The sequence below is a fragment of the Bos taurus genome, chromosome 4 (genome assembly GCF_002263795.3).
Source record: "Bos taurus isolate L1 Dominette 01449 registration number 42190680 breed Hereford chromosome 4, ARS-UCD2.0, whole genome shotgun sequence".
Lineage (NCBI taxonomy): Eukaryota > Metazoa > Chordata > Mammalia > Artiodactyla > Bovidae > Bos > Bos taurus.
This window is the reverse complement of record NC_037331.1, coordinates 29,384,425-29,403,037: the sequence shown is the minus strand read 5'-3', so window position 1 is coordinate 29,403,037 and position 18,613 is coordinate 29,384,425. Positions and strand designations below refer to the sequence as shown.

The 18,613-nt window shown below is 38.8% G+C and overlaps 1 protein-coding gene across 1 annotated transcript in view; it reads right to left on the bottom strand.

The window, feature by feature from the left end:
* Positions 1–18,613, bottom strand: part of ABCB5 (ATP binding cassette subfamily B member 5) — a 120,652-nt gene that overhangs the window by 71,010 nt on the left and 31,029 nt on the right. The window contains exon 14 of the mRNA XM_024991009.1: positions 9,376–9,546. Within this exon, the coding sequence (XP_024846777.1) occupies positions 9,376–9,546 (171 nt within the window). The remainder of the gene's footprint in view (positions 1–9,375; positions 9,547–18,613) is intronic.

The window sequence follows — 18,613 nt, the reverse complement described above, 5'->3', positions numbered from 1 at the left end:
CTGCTAAGTCGCTTCAGTTGTGTCTGACTCTGTGTGAACCCATAGACGGCAGCCCACCAGGCTCCCCCGTCCCTGGGATTCTCCAGGCAAGAAGACTGGAGTGGGGTGCCATTGCCTTCTCTAATGCATGAAAGTGAAAAGTGAAAGTGAAGTCACTCAGTCGTGTCTGACTCTCACTACTCTTTTGCAAATTTCTGTCTTTTTTAGCTACCAAATTTTAACTCATCTGCTATAAGAAACTCTATATATGAGCTTCCCTCATAGCTCATGGTTAGTAAAAGAGGTAAAGAATTTGCCTGCAATGCAGGAGACCTGGGTTCAATCCCTTTGTTTGGAAGACCCCCTGGAGGAGGAAATGGTAACCCACTCTAGTATTCTTGCCCAGAGAATCCCATGGACAGAGGAGCCTGGCAGGCTACAGTCCATGGGGTCACAAGAGTCACACACGACTTAGTGACTATATGTATATCGTAGCTATATGGGAAACACAGGATTTTGGAAGTCTTAACTACCTCATTATGATGTTGAGAGCCCATTGGCTTGGTGTTCTTCTGGGTCAACACTGGTTCCATAGGTGAACAATAAGAATTTACTGCCCCATCTCATCACCTGTCCAAGAAGGCTTTCTCTTTTGTAAAATGTGGTGATGAAAAGAAAAATACTAAGGACTTAGAAGCTATATTTAATAAGGGACTCACCTCCTTCCCAATCTCTTTCTTTCAACTTGCATGTGAATATGTATGTATGCTTAGGTTAAGACCCTTTAGAAAGGAAAGCACATTGAAAATCTAAACTCTGCTGAGTTGAAGCCATGTGGACTAACAAGTTAGTAAACTGGAATAGGACTGTATAGTACAAAATTTTCTTTTTATATCCTGGAATCTCTTCATTATCATTTTTAAATAACTTAACAAACAACTTGGCAATTGAAGATAATAAAATTATTTATAATCATTTAATACTTTTTTCCTTCTCTTAACTTTATTAACAAGCTGACATTTGTGGATAAACTTACAACAGAAAGTAAATGAAGAAGTAAATAGTGAATAAGAAGAGAAAATGTTACAATAGTTAGCTCATCTTTCTTCTAAGAGGAAATAAAGTCTAACCTAGCTCAGAGCGCTGGCCAAAAAACAATACATTAAAGATGTCTTATTTGCTAACAGCTGTAACCAGAGAACAGTTGCCAACATCCATTGGATCATAGAAAAAGCAGAAAAACTCCAGAAAAACATTTGCTTCATTGACTACCCTAAAGCCTTTGACTGTGTGGATCACAACAAGCTGTGGAAATTTTTCAAGAGATGGGAATACCAGACTACCTTACCTGCCTCCTGAGAAACCTGTATGCAGGTCAAGAAGCAACAGTTAAAACTGGATTGGAACAACAAACTGGTTCCAAATTGCTGTATACTGTCACCCTGCTTATTTAACTTATATGCAGAGTACATCATTCTGAATGCCAAGCTGGATGAAGCACAAGCTGGAATCAAGATTGCCGGGAGAAATATCAATAACCTCAGGTATGTAGATAACACTGCCCTTATGGCAAAAAGTGGAGAGGAACTAAAGAGCCTCTTGAAGGTGAAAGAGGAGAGTGAAAAAACTGGCTTAAAACTTGACATTCAAAAAACTAAGATCATGGCATCTAGTCCCATCACTTCATGGCAAATAGACAGGAAACAACAGAAACAGTGACAGACTTAATTTTCTTGGACTCCAAAATACTGCAGACAGTGACTGCAGCCACAAAATTAAAAGACACTTGCTCCTTGGAAGAAAAGTTATGACAAATCTAGACAGTGTATTAAAGAGCAGAGATACTACTTTGCCGACAAAGGTCCATCTAGTCAAAGCTATGGTTTTTCCAGTAGTCATGTACAGATATGAGAATTGGACCATAAAGAAAGCTGAGCACTGAAGAATTGATGCTTTTGAACTGTGGTGTTAGAGAAGACTCTGGAGAGTCCCTTGGACTGCAAGGAGATCAAACCAGTCAGTCTGAAAAGAAATCAACCCTGAATATTTATTGGAAGGACTGATGCTGGTGCTGAAACTCCAATCCTTTGGCCACCTGATGCGAAGAGTTGACTCACTGGAAAAGACCCTGATGCTGGGAAAGATTGAGGCAGAAGGAGAAGGGTACAACAGAGGATGAGATGGTTGGATGGCATCACTGACTCCATGGACATGAGTTTGAGCAAGTTCCAGGAGTTGGTGATGGATAGGGAAGCCTGGCATGCTGCAGTCCATGGGGTCACAGAGTTGGACATGACTGAGTGACTGAACTGAACTGAACCATGGTAGTTACATGGATGAGCTGGAATGCTGACTATCTGGGTCCAGGTTCTGGCTTCACTACTACTGCTAAGTCACTTCAGTCGTGTCCGACTCTGTGCGACCCCATAGACGGCAGCCCACCAGGCTTCCCCGTCCCTGGGATTCTCCAGGCAAGAACACTTGAGTGGGTTGCCATTTCCTCCTCCAATGCATGAAAGTGAAAAGTGAAAATGAAGTCGCTCAGTCGTGTCCGACTCTTAGCGACCCCATGGACTGCTGACTACCAGGCTCCTCCATCCATGGGATTTTCCAGGCAAGAGTACTGGAGTGGAGTGCCATTGCTTCACTGCTTCCTAGCTATTACGCAACCTCCCTGTGCTTCAGTTTACACATCTGTGAAACAGGAGAATAAATGTACAACTTTCATTGGATTCTTGTAAGGATTAGTTTTTCTTATTCATCTGTTCCATTATTACACCTAAAATAATGACTTATGAATGGCTTCAGGGGGTCTATGAACCTCTCAATATTATACATAAATCTTAGTGTACAAGTGAATTTGCACATTTTTGGGAAGATTTACAGTGGTTTATTTTTCTCTTTCTTAGATTCTCAATGGGCCCCTGATCTATCAAATGGGGAGAAACACTATTCTAAAAGGAGTTAGTGGCCTAACTCCTTACTCTAAAAGGAGTTAGTGTTGACACCAAGTTAACACCAAGTCTTATGCATGTGAGCTTGATTAAGCAAGCTTGTAAAATGTCCCATGATGCTTTGGGATGAGGTAGTATCTGTGTTACCTTTGTTCTCCTAATTAAATTCCAGCCAAGGAATTTCCCTTGTAGAAATTCCCTTTCTGTTCCCAACTACTAACAAATAGTTTTAAAAACAGGGAGGGAAGAAAGAAAAAGATCTAAAGTATTTCCAATTCCACATATAAAAGGAAAGATATTTAACACAGACACACCAAAACGTGTGTGTGTGTGTGTGTGTGTGTATGTGTGTGCATCTGTGTGTGTAATATAACCTCACTTCTTGGGGCTTAATTTAATAAAGTAGTCCACAGCTTAATGCAATATACCAACTTACTTATTAATTCTCCAAGTAGTATAAATATAATGTAAGGGACTTCAGAGGAAGACCAACAGAATGCATCATATCAGAAACAGAAATGATGATAAAGAAAAGCCCATGGCTGTTGCAGCAAAGTGGCTCAGTCTCTTCAAAGAATAAAGCTGTGATGGAAACCCATCTTTCATAATCAGCAAAGGGCCTTTTTAAAGGTTCTCCACTGATGCGGTATAGCTGAACCTCCCTTAATAATTATTCCTTAGATTTGCATACAACTTTTAACATTTCAAAGAGCTTTCACAGGCTTAATCCTAAAATCAACATGGGCTTTCTCTGCTTCCCCAGGGGCTTGCAGGTGTTCACTGCCATGCCTCCTCATAGTAGGACAGCTTGGAAGCCTGGTGCATTGGCACACCAGGTCCAAACCAGTAGCAGAGTAAAACTCCATAGCTGTGATATAGATCTTTATCCACTGATCTTAAATCCTCCTCTTGAACAAGATTTATGAAGCAAAACTAGATGGTAGCAGGCCTACACTAAAAAAGTCCAGAAAAGAGCACTTCAGGCCTTGAAACTCTTCTGTATCACACTCATCCAAACACTAGTCAACAAATATTTATTGACTAATGAGGGCCAGGTATTGTTCTATTGCTGAGTATGCTGCAGTTAAGCAATCAATGCCTTTGATAATAGACAGCAGATGTTTTAGAAGAGAGTAGATATTTTAGTAGGGGAAGAGAGAAAATAAACAAATATGTGTATAATATATTAGCTGATATAAAGGGCTATGGTATGTCTAAGGGGTAGCCAATGTGGGACAGAGTGGTTCGGTTCCAGAAAGCTTGGTGCCAAACTCCATAGAACCTTATACCTTCTGTAAGGAATTTGGTTTTTACTTAGAGTGAGAAGTAAGATAAGGAGCCATTGAAGGGTTTGAAGCAGAAGGGCAACACAATCAAATTTACATTTTAGTAATATTGTCTGTGTGCTGTGCTGAGAACAGACTGAAGTGAGCAGTATGAGAGATATGTTATGTGTTCGTCACTCAGTCGTGGGCAACTCTCTGTGACCCTATTGACTGTAGCCTAGCAGGCTCTTTTGTTCATACGATTCTCCAGGCAAGAGTACTTGAGTGAGTTGCCGTTTCCTTCTTCCAGAGGGTCTTCCCAACCCAGGGATTGAACCTGGGTCTCCTGCATTGCAGGCAGATTCTTTACCATCTGAGCCACCAAGGAAGCCCATGGGAGATAGCTATTGCAATAATCCAAGTAAGGACAAGAGTGATATTTCCCTCATGCCCCTTTTCAGTCAAAATCCACCCTCTTCCCCCAGTAAACTATTGATTTGACTTTTTTTCTTTTTATCACTATAGATTAGTTTTGCTGGTTCTATAGCTTCATACAAAAGGAAGACGATGGGGTAATGGAGAGGAGGGGTTGGGAGGATATCTGAAGGCTGGGTATGGAAGGAGGTAGATGCTGCATTCACCAGTGAGAAAGAATACAATTTATTGTTCCCTCTTTGTTGGCTAGTGGTTTACATGACATTTTGAGCTATAAAAATCGGTTAACTACTGTGGGTTAGGCTGTATCATGCCACAGGGTTCTAGAATTTATAGACAGATGTCTGAGCAGAAATGAGACCTGTTGGATGCCCTACCCTCTTTAGGTGGGGACCTCTTTAAAGCTTGGTTCCGCAATCACCATCTGTGTAGTGGGTGTACAGAACTCTCACAGCACTGGAGTGTTCATAGTTTGCCTGTATTTTAACTTTTCCTTTCGTGTGTGTGTGTGTGTGTGTGTGTGTGTGTGTGCACGCGCTAAATCACTGCAGTTGTGTCCAACTCAGTGCGACTCTGTGGACTGCAGCCTGCTGGGTTCCTCTGTCCAAGGAATTCTCCAGGCAAGAATACTAGAGTGGGTTGTCATGCCTTCCTCCAGGGGATCTTCCCAACCCAGGGATTGAACCTAGGTCTCCTGCATCTTCCGCATCACAGGCAGATTCTTTACCACTGAGCCAATGGGGAAGCCCCAACTCTCCTCTCCACCACACATCAATTAAATACTGAGGCATATATATTTAACAAGCTGCACCACTTGTCACCCCATAGTAACCATTTACCCTCACCTCACAAAAGATCAGCAAAGTCTACTTAAAGTAGTTTCACACCTATACATCTCTATAACACTGATTTAATTACACCCTTTAAAAACTGAAAAACAATAACAGTAACTGAATTTTAAAAATATATACTTGGAATAATCATTTACAAGCATTTTGTATTTTTATATTTTCACTTATGATATAGGTTTCATATATTCATATTTTCAGGCAGTAGAAAAAAATATTGATTAGTTTATCATGACTAAGCAACTCTCTACAGTAAGTTCCCCCTGCAAGTTGTGAACTTTCAAAGATGTTTCTCGTGTCTAACCACTTAAATTAGTTCCCGTGTCTGGTACACGCCATCACTTGTGTGCATTCTCTGCAAGTGGTTGTGCTCTGGTGTACTTTACTGTACAATGCTATACAGAGTGCAGTATCTTTACTTCAAGCCAATGATGTCTGGAAGCAAGTGTAAAAGCAGAGGTGATATAGCTGGGACTGTACCATACTTTTCAAGATACTGTATTGTAAGATTAAAACTTTTATTTTTTGGGTTTGTTTGTTTTTAATGGATTGTTCTGTGAAAAGTATTATACACCTATTACAGTACAGCACTATATAGCCAATTGTATTAGTTGAGTACCCAGCCTATCTTCGTTGGATTTACAAACAAATTGGACTTAAAAATGCACTCTCAGAATGGAACCTATTCATATGTAGGGGGCTTACTGTATTTTTAAAAGTCTGAACAAGTTTTGATTGCCTGAAGTGATTAACATATTGAATGAAAAGACAATGGGCACAATGTTTAACCTGTAAACAACTTCAGAGCCTAGTATAATATTAAAAAAAATCTTATATATGTATGTTGATTATATTTCAATAAAACTAAAAAATTGTGTAATTTGAGACAGTTAAATCTAATCATTTTTGAGTACATTCCAGCCTTAAGTAACTAAACATCACCATTAGTATACACAATTTGAGTGTATTCTATAAATAGAGCCCTGTCTTAGTTATTAAGTGTTAAGAAATGAATAGAGTATGAGTCAAGCTTTTGAGGAAATTATCATTTCTTCACCAAAATGAACCAAATTGGCAAAGCGTCTACAATGAACATGGATTTCCATATTATTTATTTTATGAAAAGAAATATGAGAAACTTGTGGTACTCTTATCATGTGAGATGGAAACAAGGTAAAATTTTATAAATCTGTAAAACTCTGATTTGCAAGTTGATAATAGTAAGTAATACACAGAAGAACTGTACAAAAAAGATCTTCACGACCAAGATAATCACGATGGTGTGATCACTCACCTAGAGCCACACATCCTGGAATGTGAAGTCAAGTGGGCCTTAGGAAGCATCACTATGAACAAAGCTAGTGGAGCTGATGGAATTCCAGTTGAGCTATTTCAAATCCTGGAAGATGATGCTGTGAAAGTGCTGCCCTCAATATGCCAGCAAATCTGGAAAACTCAGCAGTGGCCACAGGAGTGGAAAAGGTCAGTTTTCATTCCAATCCCAAAGGCAAGGCCAAAGAAAGCTCAAACTACTGCACAATTGCACTCATCTCACACGCTAGTAAAGTGATGCTCAAAATTCTCCAAGCCAGGCTTCAGCAGTACGTGAACTGTGAACTTCCAGATGTTCAAGCTGGTTTTAGAAAAGGCAGAGGAACCAGAGACCAAATTGCCAACATCCACTGGATCATCGAAAAAACAAGAGAGTTCCAGAAAAACATCTATTTCTGCTTTATTGACTATGCCAAAGCCTTTGACTGTGTGGATCACAATGAACTGGAAAATTCTGAAAGATATGGGAATACCAGACCACCTGACCTGCCTCTTGAGAAACCTATATGCAGGTCAGGAAGCAACAGTTAGAACTGGACATGGAACAACAGACTGGTTCCAAATAGAAAAAGGAGTACATCAAGGCTGTATATTGTCACCCTGCTTATTTAACTTATGTGCAGAGTACATCATGAGAAACGCTGGGCTGGAAGAAGCACAAGCTGGAATCAAGGTTGCCAGGAGCAATATCAATAACCTCAGATACGGAGATGACACCACCCTTATGGCAGAAAGTAAAGAGGAACTAAAAAGCCTCTTGATGAAAGTGAAAGAGGAGAGTGAAAAAGTTGGCTTGAAGCTCAACATTCAGAAAACGAAGATCATGGCATCTGGTCCCATCACTTCATGGGAAATAGATGGGGAAACAGTGGAAACAGTGTCAGACTTTATTTTTGGGGGCTCCAAAATCACTGCAGATGGTGACTGCAGCCATGAAATTAAAAGACACTTACTCATTGGAAGGAAAGTTATGACCAACCTAGATGGCATATTCAAAAGCAGAGACATTACTTTGCCAACAAAGGTTCGTCTAGTCAAGGCTATGGTTTTTCCAGTGGTCATGTATGGATGTGAGAGTTGGACTGTGAAGAAAGCTGAGTACAAACGAATTGATGCTTTTGAACTGTGGTGTTGGAGAAGACTCTTGAGAGTCCCTGCAACTGCATGGAGATCCAACCAGTCCATCCTAAAGGAGATCAGCCCTGGGATTTCTTTGGAAGGAATGATGCTAAAATTGAAACTCCAGTACTTTGGCCACCTCATGGGAAGAGTTGACTCATTGGAAAAGACTCTGATGCTTGGAGGGATTGGGGGCAGGAGGAGAAGGGGATGACAGAGCATGAAATGGTTGGATGGCATCAGCGACTCAATGGACATGAGTCTGAGTGAACTCCGGGAGTTGGTGATGGACAGGGAGGCCTGGCGTGCTGCAATTTATGGGGTTACAAAGATTCGGACATGACTGAGCGACTGAACTGAACTGAATAGTAAGTAATAGATTTTTCAATAATCAGTTGGGACTCTGGTTGCCAGTATCTATTTCTAGTCATGCTAAATCAGTATTTAAAAAGAAAAAGTCTGTGATTTTCGTAGAAAAACACAACCAATTTTTAGAGAAGCACAAAGTAAAAAGTGCTATTAAGCCTTCTAAAGGGTTTGAAAGCCATGATATCAAAGAGGGTTTGGTTATTGGAAAAAGTATTCTATGGTTTTTCACATTACCACCACTAACTACCTTCCCAGATGCAGTGCATTTTGGTGTAAGGCCAATTCTGCACTGTGGCCACGAAGCATATTCAGCAGCTTGTAGTGAGTAGGGTGCTTCCCTGTTGACTCAGCAGTAAAGAATCCACCAGCAATGCATGAGCTGCGGGAGATGTGGGTTCAATCCCTGGGTTGGGAAGGTCCCCTGGAGGAGGGCATGACAACTCACTCCAGTATTCTTGCCTGGAGAATCCCACGGACAGAGGAATCTGGCAGGCTATAGTCCATAGGGTTTCAAAGAGTCGGACGTGACTGAAGCGACTTAGCACGCATCCACACAGTGAGTAGGAAGGCAGCATGAGGGCCTTAGGGCTGTTGAAGGAGGATGGTTCAAGGTCAAGGCAAACCACACGGTATGTTTCTCCACTTGAAGTGAAATTAAAATGAGTACTCTGGGATTACCCTAGAGAGGAAAAAGTGGTCAGAGAAGAGAACCCCATAGCTGTATGTGGAAGAGACAAAGGGTGGATGTGATTATAATTGTGGTAGGGGTATGGAGCTACCTTGGGGAGGTGGAAAGTGCAGACCTGTTGGAATGGGATGTAGACCTGTATATATGGGATGATTGCTTGGTTATGAGCCTCATATATATTGTTAACACCAAGCATAGCATCTTCTTTTCTTCTCCAATTCACTTCCTATAAACATTATAGAAGTTTTTACAAGGATGAACACTCTGCATTCATAACTGAAGGAGGGCTCTGAAATAAATAAATAATCCACTATGGAGCCATACTTCCTTCTATTTAAAAATTATGCTGAACCAAGAATATTAAAATAATGAGTCTGCTTACTTACCTTCACCAGTGCAGCTTGAACTGCTGATTCGCTTTCTGTATCTAAGGCAGACGTAGCCTCATCTAAGATCAGAATCTTCGGGTTTCGAACTAAAGCTCGAGCAATTGCAATTCTCTGTTTCTGTCCTCCACTCATTTGAATTCCTTTTTCCCCTACCAAGGTATTAAATTTCTAATGAAAATTAGGAAAGAAAACAGAAACAGAAGGCAGCATGGTCAGATGATTAGAACAGGAAATGGCAGTCACAGTTGTGGATTTTTTTTCTCATTTATTTATTTATTGAACTTTTTATTTTGTATTGGGGTATAGCTGATTAACAATGTTGTTAACAGTTTCAGGCAAAAAGCAAAGGGACTCAGTCATATACATGTGTGAATTCATTCTCCCCCAAATCGTTGTGTTTTAATGCCAGATTAATCACTGCTACAGCCTGGATAGTATTTGATCTATGATTTAGCATAATCTAGGATTTTAAGGAAGATTAACATTAATTTTAACCAATTTTCAAAGTTTTAAAGACACTTTTATAATGCACTGTAGTGCACTGTAGTACAAATAATTTATTATTTAAATTATTTATTAGTAATTTAATGTATTACCCATAATTTCCTTTATATTCTGAAAAATAGTATGAAAAAGATTACTGCAAAAACAAACTTCTTCCTCAAAACGTTTTTTCAATCTTGGGAGACTTTTTGGGCCTTCTTTTACTCTTTTTTGATACATATATCTTTAAGAAAGTATATACTGTTAGATATTTGAAGTTGGAGGTAATTTCTAGAACTAATGAAGCATAATTAGTAATACTCTATTGTGCTAACTCCCTGATACAAACTTCATTTCTTCAAGGACTTACTTTCAAATACTATTTCTAAACTTTTAACTTCTAGAGTTTGACCTTTACTTTAAAAATGTGCATGCTAAGTCGCTTCATTCATGTCTGACTTTTTGCGACCCTATGGGCAATAGCCTGCCAGGCTTCTCTGTACATGGGATTCTCCAGGCAAGAATACTGGAGTGGGTTGTAATGTCCTTCTCCAGGGGATCTTCCTGACCTAGGGATAACCTGCATTGGCAGGGAGGTTCTTTACCACTAGCACCATCTGGGAAGCCCCACAGTAAAAAAAAAAGTATATATATACACACACACACACCTTATTGATGAATAATTTTTCATGATAAAATGCACCTGTTTTAAAAGAATAGTTGTATGAGTTTTGAAAAATGCATGTATCCATGTTATTACCACCCAAATAAAAACAGAAAATTTCCTTCATCCTAGAAAGGTTCCAAATGACCCTTTCCAGTCAAAACCCACACCTTGCCTCAGGTACCACTGATTTGATATTTATCACTACAAATTAATTTTGCTAGTTCTACAATTTCACATAAATAGAATCACAGAGTGTGCACTTATTTTTGAAGTTTGATGGCTTAAGTTTCATTTGGTCTGGGATTCATGGTAAATTATGTGTATAAAGTATGAGGTAAGGGCCACGTTTCTTTCTTTTTAACACATGGATATCCAATTTTTCCAGCACCATTTGTTGAAAAGACTTTCTTCTCTCCCCCTGAATTACATTGGCTTTGTCAAAAGTCAATTCACTAGATATATGTGGGTCTATTTGTAGACTCTGTTGTGTTCCACTGACTTACACGTCCATTGCTATGTCAATGCCTGTGTATGCTCAGTTGTGTCTTACCCTTGGCGACCCCATGAACTGTACCCTGCCAGGCTCTTCTGTCCTTGGAAATTTCCAGGCAAGAATACTGGAGTGGGTTGTCATTTTCTACTCCAGGGGTCTTTCCAACCCAGAGTTCGAACCCGCATCTCCTATGCGTCTTGCATTTCCATCAGCCACCTGGGAAACTCGCTGTTAGGTAATTATCACTGTCTTAATTGCTGTCTTAAAATTAACTATTGTAGGTCTTCCAGTTCTGTTGTTCTTTTTCCACAATTGTTTTGACTATTATTGGTTCTTTAGATTTCTAAATAAATTTTTTAATCAGCTTGTTGACTTCTGCACATGAAAAAGACAGCTGAGATTTTGATTGAGATAGCATTAAATTTATAGATTGGTTTGGGGAGAATGCATATCTTTAAAAATATTCAACCTCTAAATCAATGAATAAGATACATCTTATTTATTATATTTAGGTATTCTTTAATTTCTCTAAGCAGCATTCTATAGTTTTCACATAGAAGATTTACAGATCTTTCATTATATTTATTCTATTTTATATTTTTAATGCTATTGTGAATGCCACTTTTAATTTCATTTGTAGTTGTTGCTACTATTCTGAGAACCAGTTTATTTTTTTTGTAGTTATACGTCTTATTAAGGTTACCTATCCACTTCTTTTTGAGTGAGTTTTTGTGGTTTGTGTCTTTCAGGGAATAGAACCTCTTCTCTGTTGTCAATATTATAGGCATATCTTTATTTGTAGTATTCCTATATCAACCTTTTAATGTCTTTGGGATTAACAATGATGTACCTTCTTTGATCCCTAATATTCATAATTTCTCTTCTCTTTTTTGTTTCTTCATCAGGTTTGCTATAGTTTTACTGATTTTACTGATCTTTTTAAGGAATCAGCTTTTAGTTTCACAGTGACTGTTTCTAATGTTTTCTGTTTTTAAGTTCACTGTTTTCTGCTCTAGTCTATATTATTTCTCTTCTACTTGCTTTGCATTTGATTTGCTCTTCTGACTCTAGTTCTCAAGATGCAAACTCAGTTAATGGATTTTAGATCTTTTTCTTTTCTCAAGTAAGCACTTGATACTGTAACTTTCTCTTAAAGCAGTTGATCCTTGAACAACATAGGTGCTAGGAACACCAACCCCCATCCAGTCAAAAATCCAAGTATAACTTTACAATCCGTCCTCTGTGTCCACATCCTTGAATTCCACCAGCTGGGAGTCATGTAGTGCTACAGTATGTATTTTTTGGAAAAAATTCCTGTATAAGTGAATACGTACAATTCAAACCCATGTTGTTGAAAGATCAAGTGTATTCCACAAATACAGATACCTTTTATTTTCATTTTTACTTCAAAAGTTTTTAATTTTTCTTGAAACTTCCTATTTGCACCATATATTATTTAGAAGTAGGTACTTTAATTTGCAAATATTTTTGGATTTTCCAGGTATATTTCTGTTGTTGATGTCTACATTTTAATTCTATTATGGCCCAAGGACATACTTTGTATGTTTCCTTTGAAATTATAAACATTTTTTCTTTCAATGTCGAGAATATTATCTAAGTGAACATTCCACATGCACTTAAGAAAAATGTTTTATGCTGTTATTGGGTGAAACTGTCTATAAATATCAGTTATATCTAGTTGGAAGATAGTATTGTTGAGGTTGTCTATAACCTTAGATCTTTTGCCTACTTGTTCTATCAAGTATTAAAGCCTTCAGCTAAAATTGTGGATTTGCCTGTTTTTCCTTTCAGATGTATTGTTTTTGCTTCATGCATTTTGAAATTTTTTTTGAAACTTTTTAAAAAGACTTAAAAAGATTTAAAAAAAGTGTTATTTATTTATTTGGCCGTGCTGGGTCTTCATTGCTGTGTGGGCTTTTCTTTAGTTGCAGTGTGCAGGCTTTTCATAGCAGTGGCTTCTCTTGTTGCTGAGCATGGGCTTTAGGGCACATGGGCTTCAGTATTTCCGGCGGGAGGGCTCAGTAGTTCTATAGCACAGACTCAATAGTTGTGGTGCATGGGTTTAGTTGCTTCAAGTCATGTGGGATCCTCACAGACCAGGGATTAAACCCAGGTCTCCTGCATTGGCAGGTGGATTCTTTACAACGGAGCCACCAGGGAAGCCCTAAAGATTTTTTTGATGTGAACCATTTTTAAAGTCTTTATTGAATTTGTTATAATATTGCTCTTTCTTCTTCTTTTATTAATGTTTTTGGTTTTTTGGCCCTGAGGCATGTGGGATCTTAGCTTCCTGACCAGGGATCGAACTTGCACCCCCTGCACTGGAAGGGGAAGTCTTAACCACTGGACTGACACAGAAGTCCCTTGAAATTTTGCTTAAGTGAATAAATATTGAGATTATGGGTGTTTTTTTTTTTTTATTTGCCTATGGATCATAGTTCCCTGTTTCTTGGCACATTTAGATATTGTAGAATATATATTGAAATCTATGCATAATATGCTGAAGAGACTCAGTTCTGTTTTCTTCTGAGGAAAATGTTGATTTTACTCTCATATGCATGTGTGTTTGCTAAGTTGCCTCAGTCATGTGCAACTCTTTGCAACCATATGGACTGTAGCCCACCAGGATCCTCTGTCTTTGTGATTCTTCAGGCAAGAATACTGGAGTGGGTTGCCATGCCCTCTTCCAGGAGATCTTCTCAACCCAGGGATCGAGCTTGCGTCTCTTACGTCTCCTGCACTGGTAGGTGGGTTCTTTACCACTAGCACTACCCGGGAAGCCCTTTAACTCTCCTAGGCAATTCAAATATTAACTGATCATCCTGGTTTTATGCTTTGTTGTGGTGAATCTGTTGTTGTTCAGTCACTCACTCTTTGCGACCCCATGGACTGCAGCGCGCCGGGCTTCCCTGTCCTTCACCATCACCTGGAGCTTCCTCATTTAAAGAAAGCCTCAAAACTTGTCAGGACCTAATATCCAAGTTCTGTCTCCTTTAGGGTCTTGTCATCACTTGGTTTTAGGATTTGTTAGAGCAGATTATTTAGAGTCAGCCTTATTCTAAGGTGTGGTCTTTACTTCTAAGGTGTGATTTTTTTTTTTTTTTTGGTGTCTCAGCTATATGCCTGAGGTATAAAGAGGTGTTAATGTGACTGACCTCTCTACTCTGGCTGGGTTGTGTTTTCAACAGCTCCACCACACTGCCTGACTTTGAGTATCTCTGCTCTACTATAGCTTTGTAGCAGCTGCTCTCCTGTAAGCCAGGGGTAATCTTATATCCGAGAAGGATTCCTAAAGGATGCTTACATGGTCATCTGCTCCCCTCCCCCACCTCATGTCCACAGCTCTTTTATTTTGGCTCTTCAATTTCTTAAGCTGCCCTGAAATTCTATCCTCAGTGGGACTGACATGTTCTCTTTAAATTCCATTTTACAGAGATGTGATGGGGTCATAATTTGTTCCCAGGAAGCATGCTGGACATTCATGGACTTTCTTCAAAAGTTTCCTTTCTCTCAGGAATCATAGTTTTGTGCTACCGCTTATCTAATGCTTGGAAACAATTGTCCTATGCCTCATATATTCTAGTCCGTTTTATAGCTGTTCATGGGGAAAAGCTAGCAAGTATCAGTTAATTCTAACATATTAATTAAAAAATATGTGTGTATCATAGTTGGCTTCCCTGGTGGCTCAGATGGTAAAGAATCTGCCTGTAATGCAGGAGACCTGGGCTTAATCCCTGGGTTGGGAAGATCCCCTGGAGGAGGGCATAGCAACCCATTCCAGTATTATTGCCTGGAGAATCCCCATGGACAGAGGAGCCTGGTGGGCTTACACTCCATGGGTTGCAAAGAGTTGGGCATGACTGAGTGACTAAGCACATCATAGAAGGATTAATGGTATTTATTTATTTATTTTTCTTTTTAATTTATTTTTTTATTGAAGGATAATTGCTTTACAGAGTTTTGTTGCTTTCTGTCAAACTTCAGCATGAATCAGCCATAGGTATACATATATCCCCTCCCTTTTGAACCTCCCTCCCATGTCCCTCCCCATCCCACCCCCTCTAGGTTGATACAGAGCCCCTGTTTGAGTTTCCTGAGCCATATAACAAATTCCCATTGGCTATCTATTTTGCATATGGTAATGTAAGTTTCCATGTTACTCTTTCCTTATATCTCACCCTCTTCTCCCCTCTCCCCATGTCCATAAGTCTATTCTCTATGTCTGTTTCTCCATTGCTGCCCTGTAAATAAATTCTTCAATACCATTTTTTTAGATTCTGTATATATGTGTTGGAATATGGTATTTATCTTTCTCTTTCTGACTCACTTCATTCTGAATAATAGGTTCTAGGTTCATCCACCTCATCAGAACTGACTCAAATGCATTGCTCTTTGTGGCTGAGTAATATTCCAATCACTGCAGATGGTGATTGCAGCCAGGAAATTAAAAGACACTTATTTCTTGGAAGGAAAGTTATGACCAACCTAGATGGCATATTCAAAAGCAGAGACATTACTTTGCCAACAAAGGTCCATCTAGTCAAGGCTATGGTTTTTCCAGTAGTCATGTATGGATGTGAGAGTTGGACTGTTAAGAAAGCTGAGCACTGAAGAATTGATGCTTTTGAACTGTGGTGTTGGAGAAGACTGTTGAGAGTCCTTCGGACTGCAAGGAGATCCAACTAAAGGAGTCCATTCTAAAGGAGATCAGTCCTGGGTGTTCTTTGGAAGGAATGATGCTGAAGCTGAAACTCCAATACTTTGGCCACCTCATGTGAAGAGTTGACTCATTGGAAAAGACCCTGATGCTGGGAGGGATTGGGGGCAGGAGGAGAAGGGGATGACAGAGGATGAGATGGCTGGATGGCATCACCGACTCGATGGACGTGAGTTTGAGTGAACTCCCGGAGTTGGTTTTGGACAGGGAGGCCTGGCGTGCTGCAATTCATGGGGTCGCAGAGAGTTGGACATGACTGAGCGACTGAAGTGAACTGAATATTCCATTGTATATATGGACCACAACTTCTTTATCCATTCATCTGTTCATAGACATCTAGGTGGCTTCCATGTTCTAGCTATTGTAAATAGTGCTGCAATGAACAATGGGATACATGTGTCTTTTTCAATTTTGGTTTCCTCAGGGTATACACCTAGGAGTGGGATTGCTGGGTCATATGGTGGTTTTATTCCTAGTTTTTTGAGGAATCTCCATAATGTCTTCCATAGTGGCTGTATCAATTTACATTCCCACCAAAAGTGCAAGAGCATTCCCTTTTCTCCACATCTTCTCCAGCATTTTTTGTTTGTAGACTTTTTGATGATGGCCATTCTGACTGGTGTGAGGTGATGTCTCATTGTGTTTTTGATTTGCATTTCTAATAATGAGCGATGTTGACCATCTTTTCATGTGTTTGTTAGCCATCTGTATGTCTTCTTTGGAGAAATGTCTGCTTAGGTCTTTTTCTACTTTTTGATTGGGTTGTTTGTTTTTCTGGCATTGAGTTGTATGAGTTGCTTGTATATTTTGGAAATTAATCCTTTGTCAGTTGTTTCATTTGCTATTATTTTCTTCCATTCTGAGGGTTGTCTTTTCACCTTGCTTATAGTTTCCTTTGCTGTGCAAAAGCTTTTAAGTTTAATCAGGCCCCACTTGTTTACTTTGGTTTTTATTTCCATTACTCTAGGAGGTGGGTTATAGAGGATCTTGCTTTGATTTTATGCCATCGAGTGTTCTGCTTATGTTTTCCTTTAAGAGTTTTATAGTTTATGGACTTACATTTAGGTCTTTAATCCATTTTAAGTTTATCTTTGTGTTTGGTGTTAGGAAGTGTTCTAATTTCATTCTTTTACATGTAGCTGTCCAGTCTCAATGGTGAAAAACTGAAAGCATTCCCCTAAGATCAGGAACAAGACAAGGGTGTCCAGTTTTGCCACTATTATTCAACATAGTTCTGGAAATCCTAGCTTCAGCAATCAGAGAAGAAAAAGAAGTAAATGGAATCCAGATTGGAAAAGAAGTAAAGGTCTCACTGTTTGCAGATGACATGATTCCCTAAAGACAGTATCAGAAAATTACTAGAGTTAATCAGTAAATTTAGCAAAGTTGCAGGATACAACATCAATACACAGAAATCACTTGCATTTCTATATACTAACAATGAAAAATCAGAAAGAGCAATTAAGGAATCAATCCCATTCACCATTGCAACAAAAAGAATTAAATATCTAGGAATAAACTTCCCTAAGGAGACAAAACAACTGTACCCAGAAAATTATAAGTCACTGATGAAACAAATCAAAGACGACATAAACAGATGGAGAGATATTCCATGTTCCTGGCTAGGAAGAATCAATATTGTGAAAATGACTACACTACCAAATGCAATCTACAGATTCAATGTGATCCCTATCAAATTACCAATGGCATTTTTCACAGAACTCGAACAAAAAATTTCATAATTCATATGGAAACACAAAAGACCCCAAATAGCCAAAGCAGTCTTGAGAAAGAAGAATGGAGCTGGAGGAGTCAACTTTCCTGATTTCAGATTATACTATAAAGCTACAGTCATCAAGACAGTATGGTCCTAGCACAAAAGAGAAATATAGACCAATGGAACAAGATAGAAAACCCAGAAATGGTATTTATTTTTGAGTATAGCTTTCCCTAAATTTTCACCTATATGAAACCACTTCTGTAACTTTTATTTATTATTATGTTTATTCTTATGTCCCAGTTTAACCATCATGGCTGTGGAATTTAGCTTCTATCATAATAAACCAGCAATTTTAATTTGTTCTTTGGATTATATCTTTAGAATTTACTATTAGATTTATATCAAGAAACACCTTTGTGTAAATATTGGTCTTTTAGTAAAAATAAGTCATAACTTACAGGGAATGACTTCAGTTCAGTTCAGTTTTGTCTCTCAGTTGTGTCTGACTCTTTGCAACCCCATGAACTGCAGCACGCCAGTCTTCCTTGTCCATCACCAACTCCCAGAGCTTACTCAAACTCATGTCCATCAATTAGGTGATGCCAATCAACCATCTCATCCTCTGTCATTCCCTGCTCCTCCCACTTTCAATCTTTCCTAGCATCAGGGTATTTTCCAATGAAGTTTCAGCTTCAGTATCAGTCCTTCCAATGAATATTCAGGACTCAGTTCCTTTAGGATTGACTGGTTGGATCTCCTTGCAGTCCAAGGGACTCTCAAGAGTCTTTTCCAACACCATAGTTCAAAAAATGACTTAAGAGGCACCAGAAAACTCCTTAATTCCAAGGGGAAAACTGAAGATCTTTTTTTTTTTTTTTTTTTTGAAGAAAAGAAGTCAGTGAAAGCGTTGAATGAAGGTCAAAGAAAGGAAGTTTGTGTTTTCCCAAACCACAAGGCAAAGAATGACCTCAAAGAATAACTTTTCTGTCCTAAGTATGACCCTAAATAATGGGGAAAGGAGGTAATAAATAGCATAACAAAAATTTTATGAAAAAAACAAAAGAACAAAATTATTATGATCTATGGAATGTGGTTTGTAAAATATATTCATTAAAATAACTTTTTTGTTATTGC